This window comes from Myotis daubentonii, chromosome 8 (genome assembly GCF_963259705.1).
Source record: "Myotis daubentonii chromosome 8, mMyoDau2.1, whole genome shotgun sequence".
Classification (NCBI taxonomy): domain Eukaryota; kingdom Metazoa; phylum Chordata; class Mammalia; order Chiroptera; family Vespertilionidae; genus Myotis; species Myotis daubentonii.
Genome location: NC_081847.1, coordinates 38,336,222 through 38,357,661, shown reverse-complemented (window position 1 = coordinate 38,357,661; position 21,440 = coordinate 38,336,222). Strand labels below are relative to the sequence as shown.

The 21,440-nt window shown below is 42.8% G+C and overlaps 1 protein-coding gene across 9 annotated transcripts in view; it reads left to right on the top strand.

Moving 5' to 3' along the window:
• Window positions 1-20,949, top strand: part of NDRG3 (NDRG family member 3) — an 83,103-nt gene extending 62,154 nt beyond the window's left edge. For 5 of the 9 annotated variants that reach the window (XM_059706062.1, XM_059706059.1, XM_059706068.1 and 2 more), the window contains 8 exons: window positions 6,857-6,960; window positions 7,767-7,832; window positions 7,951-8,002; window positions 13,252-13,299; window positions 16,332-16,367; window positions 16,456-16,507; window positions 18,258-18,296; window positions 19,351-20,949. In XM_059706062.1, the coding sequence (XP_059562045.1) occupies window positions 6,857-6,960; window positions 7,767-7,832; window positions 7,951-8,002; window positions 13,252-13,299; window positions 16,332-16,367; window positions 16,456-16,507; window positions 18,258-18,296; window positions 19,351-19,532 (579 nt within the window). In that variant the 3' untranslated portion in view covers window positions 19,533-20,949. The remainder of the gene's footprint in view (window positions 1-6,856; window positions 6,961-7,766; window positions 7,833-7,950; window positions 8,003-13,251; window positions 13,300-16,331; window positions 16,368-16,455; window positions 16,508-18,257; window positions 18,297-19,350) is intronic. The other 4 variants (XM_059706066.1, XM_059706064.1, XM_059706065.1 and 1 more) reach the window with 3 other exon arrangements.
• Window positions 20,950-21,440: the final 491 nt, after the last annotated feature.

Below are 21,440 nucleotides of genomic sequence, written 5' to 3'. Positions count from 1 at the left end.
TGTGCACTGACCACCAGGGGGCAGACACTCAATGCAGGAGCTGCCCTCTAGGGGTCAGTGCCTTCCCACATGGGAGCACTGCTCAGCCAGAAGCTGGACTCACAGCTGGTAAGTGCAGCGGCAGTAGCAGGAGCCTCTCCTGCCTCCACAGCAGAACTAAGGATGCTCCCCGCAGGCCTAAGCCATCAGTTGGACATCCTTAGCTAAGCCATCAGTTGGACATCACCCGAGGGCTCCCAGACTGCGAGAGGGCACAGGCTGGGCTGAGAGGATCCAGTGCATGAATTTCATGTACCAGGCCTCCAGTTTTAATTATAATGTGTTTGGTGTGGGCCTCTTTGGGTTATTCTTGTTTGGGGCTCTCTGTGCTTCCTGGACATGTAAGTCTATTTCTTTCACTAAATAGGGGAAGTTTTCTGTCATTTTTTTTCTTCAAATGGGTTTTCAATATCTTGCTCTCTTCTCCTTCTGTACCCCCATAATGTGAGTGTTGGTACACTTGATATTATCCCAGAGACGCCTTACACTGTCTTTATATTTTTGGATTCGTTTTTTTCCCCCCTTCTGATTGGGTGTTTTGCTTTTGCATATTCCAAATCATTGATTTGATTCTCGGAATCTTCTACTTTACTATTGAATCCCTGTAAATTATTCTTTTTTTCTTTTTTCTAAGTATATTTTTATTGATTTCAGAGAGGGAGAGAGAGATAGAAACATCAATGATGAGAGAGAACCATTGATTGGCTACCTCCTGCACACCCCCTACTGGGGGTCAAGCCCACAACCTGAGCATGTGCCCTTGACTGGAATCAAACTTGGGACCCTTCAGTCTGCAGGCCAGTGTTCTATCCACTGAGCCAAGCCAGCTAAGACATGTAAATTATTCTTTATTTCAATTGATGTATGCTTAATTTCTGACTGTTCTTTTTTATATGTCTTTGACATTCTCACCTAGTTCCTTGAAAGTCTCACTAAATCCCTTGAAGCTCTCATTAAGTTCCTTGAGTAACCTTATAACAGAATTGTTTTGAATTCTGTATCCAGTAGCTTGCTTACTTCCATTTCATTTGTAACATATTTGTCTCTGCATTTTGACTGCTTCCCTGTGTTTATTTATATGTATTATATAGAGCTGTTAATTCTCCCGAAATTGGTAGGGTAGTCTTGTGAAATAGGTGTCCTGTAGGACCCAGTTGCTCAGCCTCCACAGTCACATGAGCTGGACACTCTAGGTACGCCCCTGTATGGGCTGTGTGCATAGTTTTGTTATAGTTGAGCCTTGGTTGCTATTGGCATCACTGGGAGGAATTGGCCTCCAGGCCAATTGGCTGTGAGGACCAGCTGCATCTACAATGAAAGAGATGCTATGCAGGAAACATTCCAATGGAGCAGGACTTGCTTCAGTGGGGCTTTGGTGCTCACTAAGTCTTCCCCTAGAATGTGTCACTTGTAGATGTATAGAATTGTAATCTGCTATGGCCTGAAGCTGTCCACCAGGTGCACAGGTTCAGGCCTCCTGAGAGGTGCAAAGTCAGCCACTGCCTAGGGCCACCTGGCAGGAGCTACAGAAAGATCTGCAGGTTGCTGCTATTTGTATTGGGGTAGGAAGTGCCCAGGTGAGGCCCAGCTGTGAAGCAAGGTAGGCTGGTGCTACTGCGGGGTCTTCGGTCTTTTATTGATAGGTTTGGGGCATGCTGACTCCAGTTGCTGCTTGTTTAAGAGATTTTTACCAAAGTCTGAAGTCTGAGCCAGGACAGCGATTCATATGGAAAAGCAGCTGCAAACAGCTTGGGTGGGGCTGCAGATTGAATGTGGCCGGGTGTCAGGGAATCAGCAGGGCAGAGAACAGTGTGGGCTACTCTGATGGCAGCTCTGTGGCAGGGAAGTCCCAGCACAGGAACAGTGACCCTGTGAGCACCCCTTTCTGGGAGAAAGTTGCCTCCCTGAGTTCCTGCCCAGATGCCATACAGTCCAGTTCCTCCCCGTATGTCCCCCCGATTCCCCCAAAGCCACCACCCAGCACTGGAACTCAGAGGAAGCTGGACAGTGTAAGTTTGTGTGCCAACCCTTTAAGAGGAACACCTGGGAATCCAGCAGCCTCCATGTCACTCAACAACCTCCATGTCTCTAAACCATAATTTACAGCCCAAAGTTTATGGGGACTTCTCTTGCCAGCTCTGAAATCCTGGGCTTGGGGTGTGGTGTGGGGCTGGGACCCCCTGCTTTTCATGGGAGGCCTTGGAGATAACCCTCCTGATTAAAGAAATGCCACTTGTGGTGTCAGACCAGCCTGTTCCATACTTCCACCTCTCCTACCATGTTAATGCACTTTCTTTCTTTTTTTTAACATTTATATTTTTATTGATTTCAGAGAGGAAGGGAGAAGGCGAGAGAGATAGAAACATCAGTGATAAGAGAGAATCATTGATTGGCTACCTCCTGCACGCCCCCTACTGGGAATCGAGCCCGCAACCCAGGCATGTGCCCTTGACCGGAATCGAACCCAGGACCCTTCAGTCCACAGGCAGATGCTCTATCCACTGAGCCAAACCAGCTATGGCAATGCACTTTCTTCTTTTCTTCTTTAGTTGTAGGACTTCCATTCAGACAGATTTCAGGCAGTTCTGAATGACGGTTGTTCTGTATTTTAGTTGTAATTTTGATGTGGTTGTGGGAGGCAGTAAGTACAGGTGTTTACCTACACCGCCATCTTGGTTTTCCCTCCCTTTTCATTTTAATGATGGTTTCTTTTGCTGTGCAGAAACTTTTTAGTTTGATGTAGTCCCCTTTTTTCCTGTGTTTCTCTTGCCTAGGAGATGTATCAGTGAAAATTCTGCTTATGTGAGATGTCTATGATTTTACTGCCTGTATTTTCTTCTAGGATTTTTATGGTTTTGTGCCACTTTGCAGTCTTAATCGAGTCTGCTAAATGAGTGATTACTTTCCTTCTGCTTTTCCACTTTCAAAATGTTATTGCTGTTTTCATTTTTCTTATCTTTGTTCTTATGAGTTTATGACTGAAAAATAATTTTTTAAATTTTTCTTGAAGGAGTAAAACTGTATTTTAATCCAACATCTTTACTTAGAATTCTCAAATATCATGATCTTTGCACTACATAATGGTGGGTAGTGTAGTTACTTTTCTGAAGACATAGCATGTTTGGTTTTGACTGTGGACCTTAAAAACCAGTTCACAGACTTCGCAAAATTTCATTCTTAGTGCACTGGGATAGACAAAGGTATATAAGATATGGCCCTTGTTCTCTAGGAGCTTACCCTGTGGGAAGAGGATATATATATATATATTTTATAGCACAGGTAAAAAGGGATAAGTAGGAAGATCTACATTTCATTGAGCACCTTCAAATTTCAGATGTTTCATCTACATTAATAAATTCAGTCTAATAATCTCATAATGGGTATTATTCCCACTTTACAGGTGAAGAATGAATTGGTTTACACAAGGTTAGCAGCTAGTAACATGTTAGGAGGAGACTTGAAGCCAGGTGTGCCTGAGTCTGAAGTTTTTCTCTTTCTACCATCCCAGGGTCCCTTACAAGAGGTAGTGTGAGGCACCTTAGAGTAATTCAAAGGCAGGAGAGGTTTACTTCTGATTTTGGGATCAGGGAGGGATTCAAGGTAGAGAAAGTATCCCAGCTGGGTCTTGAAGGGTGGATAAAATTCAACATTTTAGATTTGGGGAGGAAGGAGATCATTCCAGGAATGGGGAATAGTTTGCTCAAAAGCAATAAGAAAGAAATTATAAGACATATTTCGGGGGTATTAAGTAACCTGGAGGCAGACTTCTAGGATACCTGTGAGAGAGGTTGATTAGGGAAAGCAGTTACTTCTAAAGTTTTCTAACAGTGCCTGGCATGGAAGAATGAGGCTTTGGGTCTTTCATTTGAATATGTTAGAAACACTATTTTAAATAGGGAAAGCCATGACCAGAATTTTAATAATTTCTGTAAAGCAGGAACATCCTCACAATATATACATAATGTGTGTTTAAACTGTATTTTTTTGTGTGTGTAAAATATATTTTATTGACTTTTTACAGAGAGGAAGGGAGAGGGATAGAGAGCCAGAAACATCGATGAGAGAGAATCATCGATCAGCTGCCTCCTGCACAACTCCTACTGGGGATGTGCCCACAACCAAGGTACATGCCCTTGACCAGAATCGAACCTGGGACCTTTCAGTCTGCAGGCTGATGCTTTATCCACTGAGCCAAACCGGTTAGGGCTAATCTGTATTTTATTTTAATATTTTTATTGATTTCAGAGAGGAATGGAGAGGAAGAGAGATAGAAACATCAATGATGAAAGAGAATCATTGATCAGCTGCCTCCTGCATGCCCCACAACTAGGGATCGAGCCCACAATTCGGGGATGTGCCCTGATCAGGAATCGAACCATGACCTCCTGGTTCATATATTGAGGCTCAACCACTGGGCCACGCCGGCTGGTCACATACATAATGTGTGTTTAATTAAAAACATGTAAGGTCATACACAATGGGTTGTCATAAGGCTGAATAGTTCATTTAAAATTCAAATAAGCGAATGTTTGTATTGCTTTTGTTGCTTTGAAATGGAAACAAGGTTTTTAAACATGAATAATCTCATCTTCAGTAATAGAAAAAAAACACAGTGATACCCCCTTTTTCAATCTATCACATTAGCAAAAATTAAAGAGTGATCGTTTGTACTAGCCAGGGTTGTGGGAAAACAGGTAGTATTAATAAATGAGACAGCTCCAAATGTCCTAATAAGGAATGACCCCTGCCATACTTTAAGTGGAAAAGCAGTTGTAAAATAGTAAGTCTAACGATTTGTGTTTTTTTAAAAGGTGGGTCGGTGGAGGGCAATTTATACATAACAGCTTTGCCTAGTAAGTGCTGTTAGCACTTAAGTCAGTTTTACTTCTTTTATGTCAGTATCATTTCTTCCCTTTTTTATCTCCAACTTTGCTACTCAAGTTCCTCTCCAAACCTTCAAAGGGGAGCTGGCTAGATAACTACATCTCTAATTATTATATGCTTCATTTGTTGTTTATTTTTCTTACTATAATACCTTTAGTATTGACTAAGTTTCCTTGCAGTGATTCCAGTGCACTACAGCTTCAGGTAGACTGTGATCCATTTGGTCAGTTTCCAACTGTATTCTTGGCTCACATCATCCATATGACAGTGAGAAGGCAAACATATGTCTTTATCTCTATTTCTCTCCCAAGGATTGCTGGTGACCTTTACACACTGCCCTGGAATAAGTGACTCTCTTGCTATCCCTGATGCATTTTTTCCCTCCAATGCTAACATTTTCCCTCTGCTTAAAACTGCTTACTGGTGTGTGTGTGTGTGTGTGTGTGTGTGTGTGTGTGTGTGTGTGTGTGTGTGCGCGCGCGCGTACATATATGCTTATGTACCCAAGAATCTGGCAACTTGTTCTGATGGTCTCTGAGAAGGCCAGCAAGAGAAGGACCATTGGGCAATGGGTAGTAGGGAGGGAGACTCACTTCTTACAGTGTATGCCATTTTGTTTCTTTTGAATTTTATACCTTTAATAGTGTTGGTAATAAGATTAAATTATAAATTGACTTAGTAAGATATCAAATGGAATGTAATATATAATTCTGTAATGTATATTATTAAATGACTAGAGGCCCGGTACACGAAATTCGTGCACTGGCGGGGGGGGGGTGTCCCTCAGCCCAGTCTGCACCCTCTCCAATCTGGGACCCCTCAAGGGATGTCCAACTGCCGGACATCCCCCTCACAATCTGAGACTGCTGGCTCCCAACTGCTCGCCTGCCTGCCTGACTGATTGCCCCTAACTCCTTCAGCCTACCAGCCTGATCACTCCCTAACAACTCCCCTGCCAGCCTGATCGATGCCTAACTGCTCCCCTGCCGGCCCAATTGCCCCCAACTGCCCTTCCCTACAGGCCTGGTCACCCCCAACTGCCCTCCCCTGCAGGCCTGGTCATCCCCAATTGCCCTCCCCTGCCGGCCCAGGTGCTCCTAACTGCCCTCCCCTACTGGCCATCTTGTGGCTATGGGCACCGCCATCCTTGAGGGCATGGCAGTCAATTAGTATATTCCCTCCTTAGTGGCTGTGGGCACCACCATCTTTGAGGGTGGGGCAGTCAATTAGCATATTTGCTCCTTATTGGCTGTGGGTGCTGCCATCTTTGAGGGTGGGACAGTCAATTAGCATATTCCCTCCTTATTGGCTGTGGCCACCACCATCTTTGTGATGGTGTGCGGTCAATTAGCATATTCCCTTTTATTAGATAGGATAGTATATAAATAGTAATATACTAGTTATATCAGTTAAGATATAGGTAAATTAATTATGCTAATTAAGAGATTTATGGCTAGTGAGAGAAATGTTACTTTTCATTTATTTTAAGTTTACAGTTCAGAGAACTTCTCTTATATAATCCTTAAAACAGCCCTGTAGCTGGTTACTATCTTCATTTTACAGATATTGTCTCTGTTTTTATGAGAAATGGTAGATCATGAAAAAAACACAAATAAGGAAATGGGTTCAGAATGGTTAGGTGACCTGAGTTCCACAGATAGTACTTGAATCCAAATCTAGGGCAGTTTTCCACTGAGCTGAAGGTAGTGTTATTCAGCATATTCCCAAGTTTTTGCGCTTGACCTAGAGTTGGCTACCACCCTTTTCCATCACAGATCCTTTGGTGGCCTCATCCAACACAGAATGTAGCACTGAACCAGTCTGGTACAAATATGGGCAGGGAGATTTGGTTTCGGACATTGATACTGCAAACCAAACACAGGAGGCTTATACTGTAACTCAGAAGTTTACTTGCGTCTTTCAATTGTTCTAGGAAGAGTTGCAGGCCAACCTGGACCTGATTCAAACCTACAGACTCCATATTGCCCAAGATATCAACCAAGAAAACCTACAGCTCTTCCTGTGTTCTTATAACGGGTACAGTTGTTTCCTATTTACTTAAATGCAGACCAGGTCTAAAAACATAATGGACTTTTAGGGGAGAGGGGCAGGGGAGATGAACTGCTTCTTCTAATATGTGATGGGATTGTTTTTGTGCTGTTTTACCTACCACAAGAGAAGACGAAGGGCTTTTAGACAGGAAAACATCTATCAAGAAGAATGAATGAACTGAAGGCTGTTTTGTGCAAGTTCAAATACCAGTTGTTTTTACGTGTTTTGAGATTAAAAGTACCTAAAGTTATGTACACATATAAAAACACACAATTTGAGGTAGCACAGAAAAGTGCATGTAGGGGGGACAAATGATAGAAATCTTGGGCCTTGATTCAGTTTCTCTTTGCTGACATCTTGTAAAAGTAACACATGAACAGAACCTCATTCTTTTTAGTCAATAACTATGTTAGTCACAAGGAAAACATCTTCCCCCCGCCCCCCCCCAAAAATACCCCTTCTCTTAAAAGGAATTTATTCCTTTATAAACAAGTTGGGAAATTAAATACCCTTAGGACTTGAGGATTTCAGTAGCATTCCTGTTGAGTTTTACGGTTGCCTCCTTTAGCATCCCACGTAGTCCTCCAGGGTTGAGCTAGGAGCCTGTTCCTGCTCTGTACTGTTCAGGATGGCTACTTGTGAACAAACTGCATAAGGGCCCCTTCCCTCATCGGGAGTGAGAGAAAGATAGTTTTTACATTCCCTGAAATATTTGGCTTTCATGACCAGGAAATAACCTGAGTTGTCATGATTTTATCTGAAAAAGAGCATTGCTTCCTTTGTTTCTCTAGACGCAGAGATCTGGAGATTGAAAGACCCATGCTGGGCCAAAATGATAACAAATCAAAGACTTTAAAGTAAGTCAATTTCCCCTCTAAATTGCTGGATATCTTTGCCTTTCATAGACGAATTCAGGGTTCAGTGGAGCTTATGTTCTGCTTGCTGAGTGTCGCCTCTTATTTTGGCTTTCTACAGGTGTTCCACTTTATTGGTGGTAGGGGACAGTTCACCCGCAGTTGAGGCTGTGGTAAGTATGTCCTGATGTGAAGATGAATGAGATTAAAATGTGTATAGCACACTGCTGGTGTGCTAGAAACAGTTTTTAAATACTAGTTTTTGTTATTTCTGATTACGAATATAAGTTCTTGCTCTTTGTTATAAATGAATTCTTCCTTCATCACTAGGTTTCATCAGAAGGGATCAGTTCACTTTGTGTCAAGTAGTTCAACTAAACACTATTTTCTTATTGTCAGATTGTTCTACAGCCACCATAAATTTGGAACTGAATCAGCAGGCTGGAAGGCTGCTGGAGCCTGTATGCTTTTCTCTACCTCCTTCTTAAGCACATAGCACATTGTTAAAAATAATATATGCTCATTGTAGAAAATATGGAAAATAGAAGAACTTGAGGAAAAATCATGATCCAGTTACCTAAAGACAAACTTTTATTTTTTTAAAATATATTTTATTGCCGAGACCGGTTTGGCTCAGTGGATGGAGCGTTGGCCTGCGGACTGAAGGGTCCCAGGTTCGATTCCGGTCAAGGGCATGTACCTTGGTTGCGGGCACATCCCCAGTAGGAGGTGTGCAGGAGGCGGCTGATCGATGTTTCTCTCTCATCGATGTTTCTAACTCTCTATCCCTCTCCCTTCCTCTCTGTAAAAAATCAATAAAATATATTTTAAAAAAAAAAAATATATATATATATATTTTTTATTGATTTTTTACAGAAAGGGAAAGGGATAGAGAGTTAGAAACATCGATGAGAGAGAAACATCGATCAGCTGCCTCCTGCAAACTCCCTACTGGGTATGTGCCCGCAACCAAGGTATATGCCCTTGACCAGAATCGAACCTGGGACCCTTGAGTCCGCAGGCCAACGCTCTATCCACTGAGCCAAACCAGCCAGGGTGACAAACTTTTATACTATAAGTTTTTTACAAGGTTTTAGGGCTTGATTACTTAATACTGTTGATGGCATTTTCTCATAGTATAAAGTCAGTATATCTATGTAATTCAGTCTTTTTTTTTTTTAATATATATTTTGTTGATTTTTTACAGAGAGGAAGGGAGAGGGATAGAGAGTTAGAAACATCGACGAGAGAGAAGCATTGACCAGCTGCCTCCCGCACACCCACTACTGGGGATGTGCCCGCAACCAAGGTACATGCCCCTGACCGGAATCGAACCTGGGACCCCTCAGTCCCCAGGCCGACACTCTATCCAGTGAGCCAAACCAGTCTTATAAGTGTACCTTTGTCTATTTAACCTCATTCTCCTGTTGATTATTTCTAATTTTGTCCCATTAATATGTTCTGTTGAACATCTTTATAAAATCTGCCTGAATCGTTGATTATTTTCCTGGGGTGGATATCCCGAAGTGTTTCATAAACCTTCGTAAGATTTTTGATATATTTTGCCAGATTCCTTTCTAAAAAGGACTCATCAGTATGTTGCCACCAGCAATGATTGAGAATGCCTGTCCAGCACTAGATTTTTAAATTCTATTAATTAATTGATAGGTTAACTAATTTGCACTTCTTTGGTTACAAATGAAGTGACAGTTTTTTCATGTCTATTAGCATTTGCTTGGGTTTCCCACAGCATATATATAACTTAAAGTACCTGTGTGTGAAGTTACCTGGTTCTCTTTTGCAGCCTTCACTTTTGCCCTTTTTAGAGCAAAATGTTAGGGAGTAAGGCTTTTTGGAAAGGGAGCCTAATAACTAATCAGGAGTGTAGACATAGGCAAAAAGGTGGGGCTGGGAGAGGGAGTGTTTACAGGGTGAGATACAGTTGATGATAGATTATATTCACATCACCCTGTATTGCCCTGTAAAACGGTCTATCTCTCGTATAGAATACATGCATGGCTTGAGCACATAGGCAGCTGACCCTCACGTCCAAAAAAACATTTCCCCCCAAAAGGTAATCCTATACAATAAAAGGCTAATATACAAATTGTTCCTTCAACTGGGAGTTTGACTAGGGGCAACTGCCCTTGGCCCCTCACCCCACCCCCCCCCCAATTGACCCACCACACACACACACATACAAACACTCCATTGGGGGTGGGCCGACCGGATCCCACCCATACACAAATTTGTGTACTGGGCCTCTAGTAAAATTATAGTGATAATCCCAGTTCACCAAGAAGGATTTTTATAAGGGTCAGTCTTTTCTGGCCAAAAAGGTAGGGATAGGTTCTGTGAAAACATCTATCAAAAACATTTTTTCGCCCTGGCTGGTGTGGCTTGATTGAGCCATTGTCCCGTACACTGGATGGGCATGGGTTTGATTCTTGGTTTAGGGCACATACCTAGGCTTTGGATTTAATCCCTGGTTGGGGCGAGTACAAGAGGCAACCAATTGATGTTTCTCTCTCACATTGATGATTGATGTTCTCTCTCCCTCCCCTCCTCTTTCTAAAATCAATAAATATATCCTCAGATGAGGATTTAAAAATACATTTTTATTTCAAAGAGGAAGAGAGAGGAAGAGATAGAAACATCAATGATGGGAGAGAATCATTGATCAGCTGCCTCCTGCACTCCCCCTACTGGGAATTGAGCCGGCAACCCAGGCATGAACCAGTGACCAGGGAACGATGCTCAACCAACTGAGCCACACCAGCCAGGGCTCACACCTTTTTTTGTTAATCCTCACTTGAAGATATTTTTTCCATTGATTTTTTTTTTTTTTGAAAGAGAGTAGAAAGGAGGAAGGAGAGGGAGAGAGAGAGAGAGAGAGAGAGAGAGAGAGAGAGAGAGAGAGAAACATTGATGTGAGAGAGACACATCAATAGATACATTGATTGTTTGCCTCCTGCATGTGCCCCAACTGGGGTTGGGAATTGAACCTGCAACCCAAGTATGTGCCCTTGACCGGAAATCAAACCCTCCACACTTTGGTGTAGTGGGCCAATGCTTTAACCACTGTTCAGGGCCCAGTGGGTGGGGCTCACACCTTTCATGTTTATAGAGAAGAACATTGCTAGCCCTATCTGTGCCACAAAGTAGATGCTGTTCTAGATAGATTCAGATCTAGCTCCCAGCTAGAGCACTTCAATCCCACAAGCTGGTAGAGAATAGAGGCCTGTCTATGCATGGAAGAGCAAGAAGAAACTCAAACAAGTTCTGGTCACTGTTGGTAGCTATTGTTTTTAGCATATGTGCTGCCAAAGTGAGCACTGTTGCTAGCTATTCTTGCTCACATTCATTCAGCAGCATTTTTTGAGCTTTTCTTATCTGCCTGATGTTATAGAGAATACAAAAAGAGTAAGATGGAGTCTCTGCATTTGGGGAGTAAACATGTAAAAAAATAACCATTGTGCTTAGCCTACCAGATATGGAGACTTCTTACAAAGTTATAGAAATTACAAATTGTTGAACCAAAGGGAAGCATGATTTATTATATTAAACTGTACTTGGGAGTTTATTCTTCTAGAAAATATTTATTGACTATCTGCTATATTCTAAGCACTGTGCCTGGCAGTTTTTTAATTCTACCTTTTAGGCCCTGGCCAGTGTGCTCAGTTGGTTGGAGCATTGTCCTATACACCAAAAGGTGGCAGGTTCAATTCCTGGTCAGGGCACATACCCAGGTTGCAGGTTTGATCCCTGGTGTGCAGGAGGCAATATATCGATGTTTCTTTCTTCCTTTCCCTTCCTCTCTCTAAAATCAATAAAGTTATTTTAAAAGAAATTCATCCTGGCTGATGTGGGTCAGTTGGTTGAGTTTCATCCCATGCTCAAGAGGTCACCGGTTCCGTTCCTAGTCAGGGCCATATGCCCAGGTTTCAGGCTCAGTCCCCTATGGGGGAGCATGAGGAGGCAGCCAATTGGTGTTTCTTACTCATTGATGTTTCTCTCTCCCTCTACCTTCCTCTCTCTCTAAAATTAATAAAAACATTTTAAAAATAAATAAATCTACCCTTTAGGGTTAATGCATATTCTGTAGTAAACTAGTATGTTTGTTTATCACTGCTTTTATTGTTATTTGTATAGAGTAAATCTTTGATTTGGTGATCCTAACTTTTCAGTCATCCCCTGATTTTATAAGTGTTTTGTATGTACCTGCCCAGAGCAAAAGTTCAGCTGAATCACTGGTTCTTTCCTTGGTAATTTCAAAACCTAACTGTCTCTCTGCCTCTGCAATCCGTCATACAGGCCACTGCTGGTTACTCTCTTTAAACAGCCCATACCCCGTCCCCTCAGAAACCTTCCATGGCTCTTTGCCTCTGTGGTAATCGTCAGTGTGCTTCTCCAGGCTCAACCCACTTGTGTCCTCCTCATAACTCTTGCCTCTGAAACACTACACGTGCTCTGTACATCCACTTCACATCCCCTGGGTCTTTGTTTATGCTTTCCCCCTGACTCTGGAAGCCTTCAATCACCCACCACTTCTTACTGTATCTCTAGAAAGTCTAGTCATTCTTCTATACTCACTCAGCTTACTTGTGAAATTTTAAAGTGATGTCATTCTGCCTTGTATTAGGTTTTCACCACACTAGATTCCAGACTCTTAGTGTACAGTGCTTTGTATGTCCGTGCTTGGCAAATGTGTAAAAGGTGAGGGATCCAGTTGATCAGATTGGCCAGAAAACATGGCTAAATCTAGAGATTATCTCCCCAAAACATTTTTTTAAGGTCCCTGCCTTTGTGGATACAGAAGTACAAGATACCAAATATGTAAATACACAAGGTTATAATTGTTCGTTATAATAACTGTTGTGAGAGAAAAACCATAGAGGGTTCAACTTTTGATGAAACAGTCAAAAAGACCTTGAGGCACAAAAGAGTCTGGGTGCAAGGAATGGCAAACCCACTACCTCCAGAACATAGGAAAAAGGTAAGAAATGGAGGTGCACAGGGCTCAGCCAGGGTCAGTTGTCTGGGAAGCCATCAGGACCACAGCAGGTGATCATGGCCACAGGTCCAGTTTACTTTTTAAAGACGTTGGTAATTTGCCCCCATGTTATGTAAAGTGGTAGAAGGAATTAAATTCAACATGTGATTCTTTAAAGACTGTACTTGTAACTGATTCAGAAGTGAAATTAGCCAGATTTTTAGATCTATTCAGAAATGTAAGATATAAAGAGCATCATATAAATATATCTCTTATTTATTTATTTATTTATTTATTTATTTATTTATTTATTTAGGCTTATTCAGCCACTTCCAAATTGGGCTCTTGATCTGGAAGATCATTCTCATGCCAAGCTATTTCTTACATTTCTAGTAGTTCCTAAATTTTCCTCCTTTTTTTTTTTTTTAGGTTGAATGCAATTCTCGCCTGAATCCTATAAATACAACTTTGCTAAAGGTAATACATCGTCTTTCCTTATTGCCAACCATATCAGAGTATTTTATACATGGTTCCGATTACTGTATTTCTAGAATAGTTGCCCAGAAAGAAGGAAAGCTTCTTTCTCTCTCTCTCTCTGAGATTCTCTCATTCCTTTTTTTTTTTTTTAATATATTTTATTGATTTTTTTACAGAGAGGAAGGGAGAGAGATAGAGAGTTAGAAACATCGATGAGAGAGAAACATCGATCAGCCGCCTCCTGCACATCTCCTGGGGATGTGCCCGCAACCCAGCCACATGCCCCCGACCGGAAGCAAACCCGGGGCCCCCCAGTCCGCAGGCCAACGCTCTATCCACTGAGCCAAACCGGTTTCGGCAATTCTCTCATCCCTTTTTTATTAAGAAAAAATTTTCTTAATATATTTTCATTGTAGAAAATTGGAAAATAGAGAAAAGTAGAAAAAATAATGTAAGTAAAAATTATCCATAATCCTACACCCAAAGGCAACCTATGGTAAAAATACTGATGTCTTTTTCCTATACATTTTTAGATCATTAAGACTATAGGATATTTATAGCATTGATTTATTTTAATATATTTTTATTGATTTCAGGGAGGGAGAGAGAGATAGAAATGTCAGTGATGAGAGAGAATCATTGATTGGCTGCCTCCTGCACGCCCCCTCCTGGGGGTCGAGCTGCAACCCGGGCATGTGGCCTTGGCCAGAATCAAACCCGGGACCCTTCAGTCTGCAGGCCAATGCTCTATCCACTGAGCCAAACCAGCTAGGGCTAGCCCTGTTTTACTCAACTTTTTTGACTTGAGCATCTTCCGTGTCATTATATACTTCATAAGCATTATTTAATTTTATGAAAATTAAGATAATGGATAGAAATTCTTTATATGCTAAATCCTATTGTATTAGTAAGGAAGCTCCCAAAAACCTCTCTTTTAGGCAAATAGAGAACAGCTCATGTACTAAATTTTTAGGGTTAGTATCAAGTTTCTCCCCCTTTTGATTGAACTCCAGGCAAGAGCATTAATCTTGCTTTTTCTAGCACTTCTAGTGTAATGTTTAGGGACTGACCCTTTGGTTCAAATTTGGATTACTGTAGATATGAGTGCTGATTTTATGTTGCTTACTGCTGCTTTCTCAGCCTGAAACACCTGCTTTCTTCCCTTTCTCTTTGAAGTGTGATTGAAAAGGAAGTGCTGTCACCAGAAGCAGCCCATAGTTCCTGGAAATATAGCATGAGGTTAATACTCAGAGGTGACAAAATTAAGTGTTCTGGGGTCCAGGTGATTGATTAACTAGTCTAAAATATGAATGTTTTTAAAATATGTGGTTTCAAATTAGTTTCTCCCGGCAGGTTTGAATCCATACTCCAGAAACAGAAAAGTGAACTGCAGTAGCCATAGATGTGGGCAAAAGTGCCCATCTACAACCCAATGAGTGAACTGACTCTCCAACTATTTGATAGATGTCAAGCTTGGAAATAGTTCCTCCCAATATTCTTTCTCTGAATATGGCAACTGATTTATGGTTCTAATCAGATTTTGACTCCTAAACATTATAAAAATATAACCTGTGCCAGTGAGGTCTGTTTTATACTTAAATCATGTTAAATGTTTGTTCCTGCTCTTATGCTTATAATTTTCAGGGTGCTGTTTCTTACTAACCCCAAATTTCTTTACCTTCTGTAGTATCCCATGTGCTAAATAATAGTCTCTCCCTCAAGGAAAGTTTTTGTGCTGGTGAATAGAAACCGTGGGGTTCACATCAATTTTTTTTAAATGCCAGTCAGCCTGAATAGAATACTGTCTATGAGTACCAAATGCATAACAGGGGAAGGAGAGGGGTGGGCTCTTGGTTAGCCATCATGCCCTAGAAACAGTATTCTCTGCAGACTGACAGAATCTGCATCACCTGGAAGTTTGTTGCAAATGCAAATTCTTGAGCCCCAACCCAGAATCTCTAGGGCAGGAACCCAAGATTCTGAGTTTTAACAAGTCCTCCAGGTAATTCCAATGCATGCTAATAGAACTCTAGAAATCCTTGCACAAGTGAATAACCAGATGTAACGATTTATGAAGTGCCCTGACATGTGCGACTCAGTTGTTTGTCATCATGTACATCAAAAGGTCACCAGTTAAATTCCCAGTCAGGGCACATACCCAGTCGGGGTGCATGCAGGAGGCAACCGATCAGTGTTTCTCTCTCCCTCTTTTTTCTCTCTCTAAAAATAAATAAATAAATAAATAAGTTAAAACATTAAAAAAAGAAAAAAAAATTAATGAAGTGAGAGACAGCCTCATCAAATCTAGCTATGGCAGGAAAGTGGCTGATCAAGCGAGTTGGCCGAATCCACACCAGCACCTGATTTTTAATTTATTTTTTTAATCCTCACTCGATATTTTTCCATTGATTTTTAGAGAGTGGAAGAGAGAGGGAAAGACAGAAAGAAACATCGATATGAGAGAAACACATCAATTGGTTGCCTTTTGCACACGTGCCCTGACCAGGGCCGGGGAGGAGCCTGCAACCTACGGACCCTTTGGTCACAGGCCAACACTCTGTCCACTGAGCCAAACCGGCTGGGGCCAGCTCCTGATTTGAAAATCCCCATTAATCATGGAATAAATATAATATAGAGCTGAGCGGGAACTTGGAACACACGAACCCTGAGAAATTAGGGTCACTCTGAGGACTCTGAGAGTAACATTCTTCAGGTGGAGGCGGAACCATGGTTGATGGTGGTGGTTAACTTCACCACCACCCCTAACAGGAAAGTCCCGCTGTGGGCCTGAAAGCTAGGCTCTGCACCTTACTGATTAAGTAACAGTATTTTCAGATGTATGTACCAGGTCATTGCTAGAATATACGTCTTTGTATAAGAGTGCATTGAGGAGATGTATACTTGGAAGCAGTTAAACATTAAATTAAGGAACCTAAAATTCAATCCTTTCCTGTTTGAAAGGACTCGTGGATATTCAAAACATTTCCCTTAAGTGTAAGTTCCAGCTGACTTACATATTTTTCCTCTTTTAGATGGCAGACTGTGGTGGACTGCCCCAAGTAGTTCAGGTAAGGAGATTTTTTTTTTTTAAGCACTTATTTGACTCTGCCTCATTGCCTGTACAAACATTAATGCCTTCTTATTTTGTCACCCTAGCCTGGGAAGCTCACTGAGGCCTTCAAGTACTTTTTGCAGGGAATGGGATACAGTGAGTAGTATACAATTTTCTATCTAGCAAAAATTTATTGGTGTTGGGGTCATTTTGACATCTTGTGGGAGCCCACAGTTCTCTGCGCTAGCCAGCCTGAAGTCAAGGAGAAACCAAAACGGTTCTGCAGTGTGTGTGTGTGTGTGTGTGTGTGTGTGTGTGTGTGATGAGCTAAAACACTTACTAAAACAATTAGAGGTTATATGCCAAGCACTCTGTATTTATAACCTTAAGAGGTAAGTTCTGCTATTTGTCCTATTTTATAGAAGAAATTAAGGCCCAAAGAAGCTAAGCACATTTCCTAGCGTGTGACAATTCAGCCACAGAGCCATGTTCAAACCCTGGAAGTCTGATTCCCGAGCCCCCACATTGAACCACGGAAGCTTAGGCTGGCCTACCTGTAAATCTGAAATTATGATTTGCGTTTAAACTCAGCTGGTTAATGACTCCTGGCCTAGAGCAGCGGTCACCAACCTTTCGGACCTCACAGACCACCAGTGGTCTGCGGACCACCAGTTGGCGACTGCTGGCCTAAAGAAACAAAAGGGTGACTAGAGAAAAAAAGGGTAGTGTCCCTCAGCTAAATCTGCTCCACAACAGGAGGTGAACTTTTTAGAGTGAGTCAAGGGATGTGTCCATAGCACGTGCCGCTGTCCTGATCTCTTGAATTGTGAGACCCCTGAGCTTTCTTATTTGTCATAGACTATCCATACTTGCTCCTTTCTTGGAGTTTTAAGAAAAACTCTTCCACCCAGGTACAGAGCTGTTTTCCTAGTAGGGTGGTTTTCTCCTGTTTTTGGTATTAGTGCGGATAATGGCTACTGGGCAGCAGCTGGTCCCCTGGGTCTAGCCCAATACCTGGCAGGAAAAGCATGTGTGTGTTGTCTAGAGTGGCTGTGTGATCCCCGTCTGTGATCTACTACCAATCAAGCCCATACCTTGTCCTTCTGGGTCACTGGGCGGGACAGGCGCCCCTTTCCCAGCCAGTTCTCTCATCCTTCTCCGAGAAAACAGTTGGTCTTCCAGCCCATTTCTTTCTCTTTTTTTCCCCCCCACTTTTAATATATTTTTATTGATTTCAGAGAGGAAGGGAGGAGAGAGAGAGATAGAAACATCAGTGATGAGAGAGAATAATTAATCGTCTACTTCTTGCATGCCCCCTACTGGGGATTGAGCCCACAACCCAGGCATGTGCCCTGACTAGGAATCGAACCATGACCCCTGGTTCATAGGTCGATGTTCAACCACTGAGCCACACCAGCCAGGCCTTCCAGCCCATTACTAATCCAGAGCAGGGTAGGCTGTTTATAGTGGAGGGGAAGACCTTTGACTGGTTGAGAGAAGTAACATCTGAGATTCTATAGAGCATCAGTCAGCCTCACCTGTCTGAGATAAAACTTCAACCCTGGCACTCTGGCCAATGTAGCTCAGTTGATTGCATGTCATCCCATGCACCAGAAGGTTGCCGATTCTGTTCGGGGTCAGGACACATGCCTGGGTTGCAGGCTTGATCCCCAATAGGGAAGGTACTGGAGCAGCCAATTGATGTTTCTCTTTCACATCAAAGTTTCTCTCCCTCTCCCTTCTTCTCTCTAAAATAGTTTTTTAAAAAGCATATTTAAAAAGCAGAAAACAAAAACTTAATCCTTGGCTTAAAGAGTATTCTGTCAGTGTCTGCTAGGCAGCTGAGGTTGCCACTTGGCACTCTCGGGTCACTAACCTGCCTTTTCCTGTGTCCACCTGCTTCCAGTCCCGTATGTGCAGCTCAGTCACCTGAGCACCGAGTCAGGTACCTTCCTCTGTGCTGGCCCTGCTCCCGCCTCCCAGCCATGCTCTCCTGGCTGCATTGGCTGCCTGCAGCATGTCCGCAGTTTTCCTGTGCAGTGAGAGCCTGATAGAACGTGGCTCATTGTGCCCCAAGAGTGTTAGCCTGCAGGTCTAGCCCTGGGCCACCAGAAGGAAGAAAGGAGTGGGTTATACTAGAAATAGCGCTTCATCTCATCATCCTAAGTTGAGTTACAGGAGCACTGAAACTTTATAGTCAGGGCCCCTCTTCCCCCATTACCTACTGAACCTTGCATTAACTCCCAGACACAGGAATCAAAGGGCCGCCTTGATTCTAAATAGGACCATCAGAACCTGTGCCTAGAAATTTCTGCAGGTGATGGCATCTTTTGACCCCAGCATTTGAAGTAACAGCCGGGGGAATGGCTGATGCTTCAGGAAGATAGGCAGAGAGGTTATGCCAGGTAAGGCCCTGTTCTGGACAAGTGGAGGACCTTAGGCTCAAAGCAGTGGCAAAACAGGAATCTGAGTTAAACACCTACCCTCAGAGCCCTTCCTGCTCAGGCAGCCACCAGCTTCAGTCATGTCTCCTCCCCCGTAGCAAGGGTAGCCTGTGGACATGGATGGTAGTCTTGTTGTATCGGGCTTGCACTGTGTTTGTGAAACACCTTCATACTTGTGTGGTTTGTCTTTCTTTTTGGTTTATTCTTGCATGCACTGCAGGTTTTGGTTACCTGTGTGGGTTCCCAAAGCTTCCTCCCTAAATATTCATTATGAATGGCGTGGGCATAGCTAAGAGGCATACTCTGGACTTAGGTTTTTCCTTGTTCTGCTGTGGACAAGAATCAACTGAGATTCCAGATCTAGAGGATTAAAGCAGCCTTGCATATAGCTACTCACCTTGAGCAAATAATGCAAAGTGAAGATGGCTTTGTCTTGTCCTGGGTGTCACCTTAAATGGATTGGGAAAGCTAAACATAAAGCCTTCGGTGAAACTTCTGGATTAACTGAGTTTAACCAGGGCTCCATCTTCTAGTCCTCTTGGTTCTTTTTTACAGTACCATCTGCCAGCATGACCCGGCTCGTCCGATCACGAACCCACTCAACCTCAAGTAGTATCGGCTCTGGAGAAAGTGCCTTCAGCCGATCTGTCACCAGCAATCAGTCAGATGGAACTCAAGAATCCTCTGAGTCCCCTGATGTTCTGGACAGACACCAGACCATGGAGGTGTCCTGCTAAGCAGATGATCCTCCCCTGGACCATGCAAGTCCATCCTCCTCAAACGACCACTCCACAATATAACATTTCATCCAGCAAACCGGCATCTATCTTTACTCCTGCATGACCACTGACTCTTTCTCTCTGGTACCCTGGATTTATCATTCTCTGCCTGCCCACGCCCCTTTTTGTATGTACCAGGAACCACTTCCATGCCATTTCTATAACATTCCAACGTCCTTATCTGATCAAATCTCCATATCTTCTCTTGCCAGCTTTTCTCCATGCTTTCCCAACTACATATCTGATAAGATTCTTTAATCCTGACGTATGTGTGTGAGCACGCGTGTCTGTGTTTGTGTGTGCGTAGATCTGTGGTTTTAGACATGCTTTCTTGTAGAGCTTCTGCAAAACAAAAAAAACAAAAAACAAAAAAGGGACTTTTTTTGCATTTTCAATGGTGTTTTTAGGGGAAATACACAGAACAGCTTTCTAGATGGCGTAGGTTACTACATACTCTTTTGGTTCCAAATTGGTCAACAAGATTTGCAAGGTGACTTCTGAAGAGAGCAGCTCTGAGGAATGTGGAAGATCATAATCACTGTTTGGACTCTTGACTGATTGTGACCAATAGAAGGGAGCCTATTACATAGAGAAGCAGGCAGGGTGCCCAGCGACCTTCTCCTGTCCACGTGAATTTTCATACACTATTCTATAAGTAAAGGGAGGGATATGTACTGTTAGAAGCCCATGAATAATGAGGTTCTGGTGCAACAGGGAGTAGTTCCCAGGGAGTGGGCGTGGCTTAATTATTGGACTCTATTAGAACAGGAAGGCTGAAAACAAAATGCCAGGCATTCACTCTGCTGGAGCGAAACTGTCTGATACTACTACCAAACATCTGCAAGAAATGCCTCCAGGTCTGTGACGGAGAGATGGAGAAACACTCTCCATCCTCCAAAAAAGGAGAGGTATGGCCTGAAAATTATGTAGGTGGTGAGGAAATGGCAGTGGGAAGAGGAACTGGCATTAACATAATATCCTATTTAATAAATATAGCCTTTTTTGCAGCAAATTTAATGGAAGCTAAGTGAAGTTGAGATAGGACTCATTTCTCAGGAAGATTCTTAATTCTGTGAACTCTTTTGTAGGAGGGAAGGGGTCAGTCTGTAAGGGCAGCCTGTCCAGGTAACACTGTGTTCAGTCAACTACTGTGTGAGTATCGCTGGGTGGAGGGTGAAACCAGCTGCCACACAGCCAGGGCCCAGCTATTGAGAGCATTGAGATGAAAACACAGGGCGACACAATTCCAAATCTTAGGAAGGGGCTTTCTCGTCGTAGTATTCGCTTTCTGCCAAGATAGGGAATGCGCCACTCTGCCGGAGGACGCCTTTTTACAGATTATTAAATAAAGCTGTATATGTCTCTTGTTACCCAACTGCTGGTCTTATTTCTCTCAAGCCACTCACTGGGGCTCAGGGAGGGACCAAGTTACTGTATATGGGCTCTGTGTTGGGCATTTCCACATACTTGATCATTATCCCACCCAGCGAAGAAATGAAGTCTTGGGATAAATAATTTGCCTAAGGTCGTATCAGAAGCCCAAGTCTGTCTCACACATCCTCTATCCAAACCAAAAATCGTGAGAAGTCCAACCATGCTTTGTGATGGAGGAGAAGCTGAGGTCTTGGAAATGTGTTCCGTACCTCAGCTCTGCCGTCTGGGGTTGCTGAGTCCTGCCCCTCAGCAATAATCTACAACCACTTGGTTTAAACAGACCAGGCTGTATTTCTCTGGAAATTACTCTCTTTGTACCCACCAAGAATAATTTCAGGAGGCCACCATCTCAGGTCAGTTTTGAATGATCCAGGAGCGCTACAGCCATAGTACAGCAAGGTTGCTGTGTCTGAGGGAGAAACTTGTAAAATG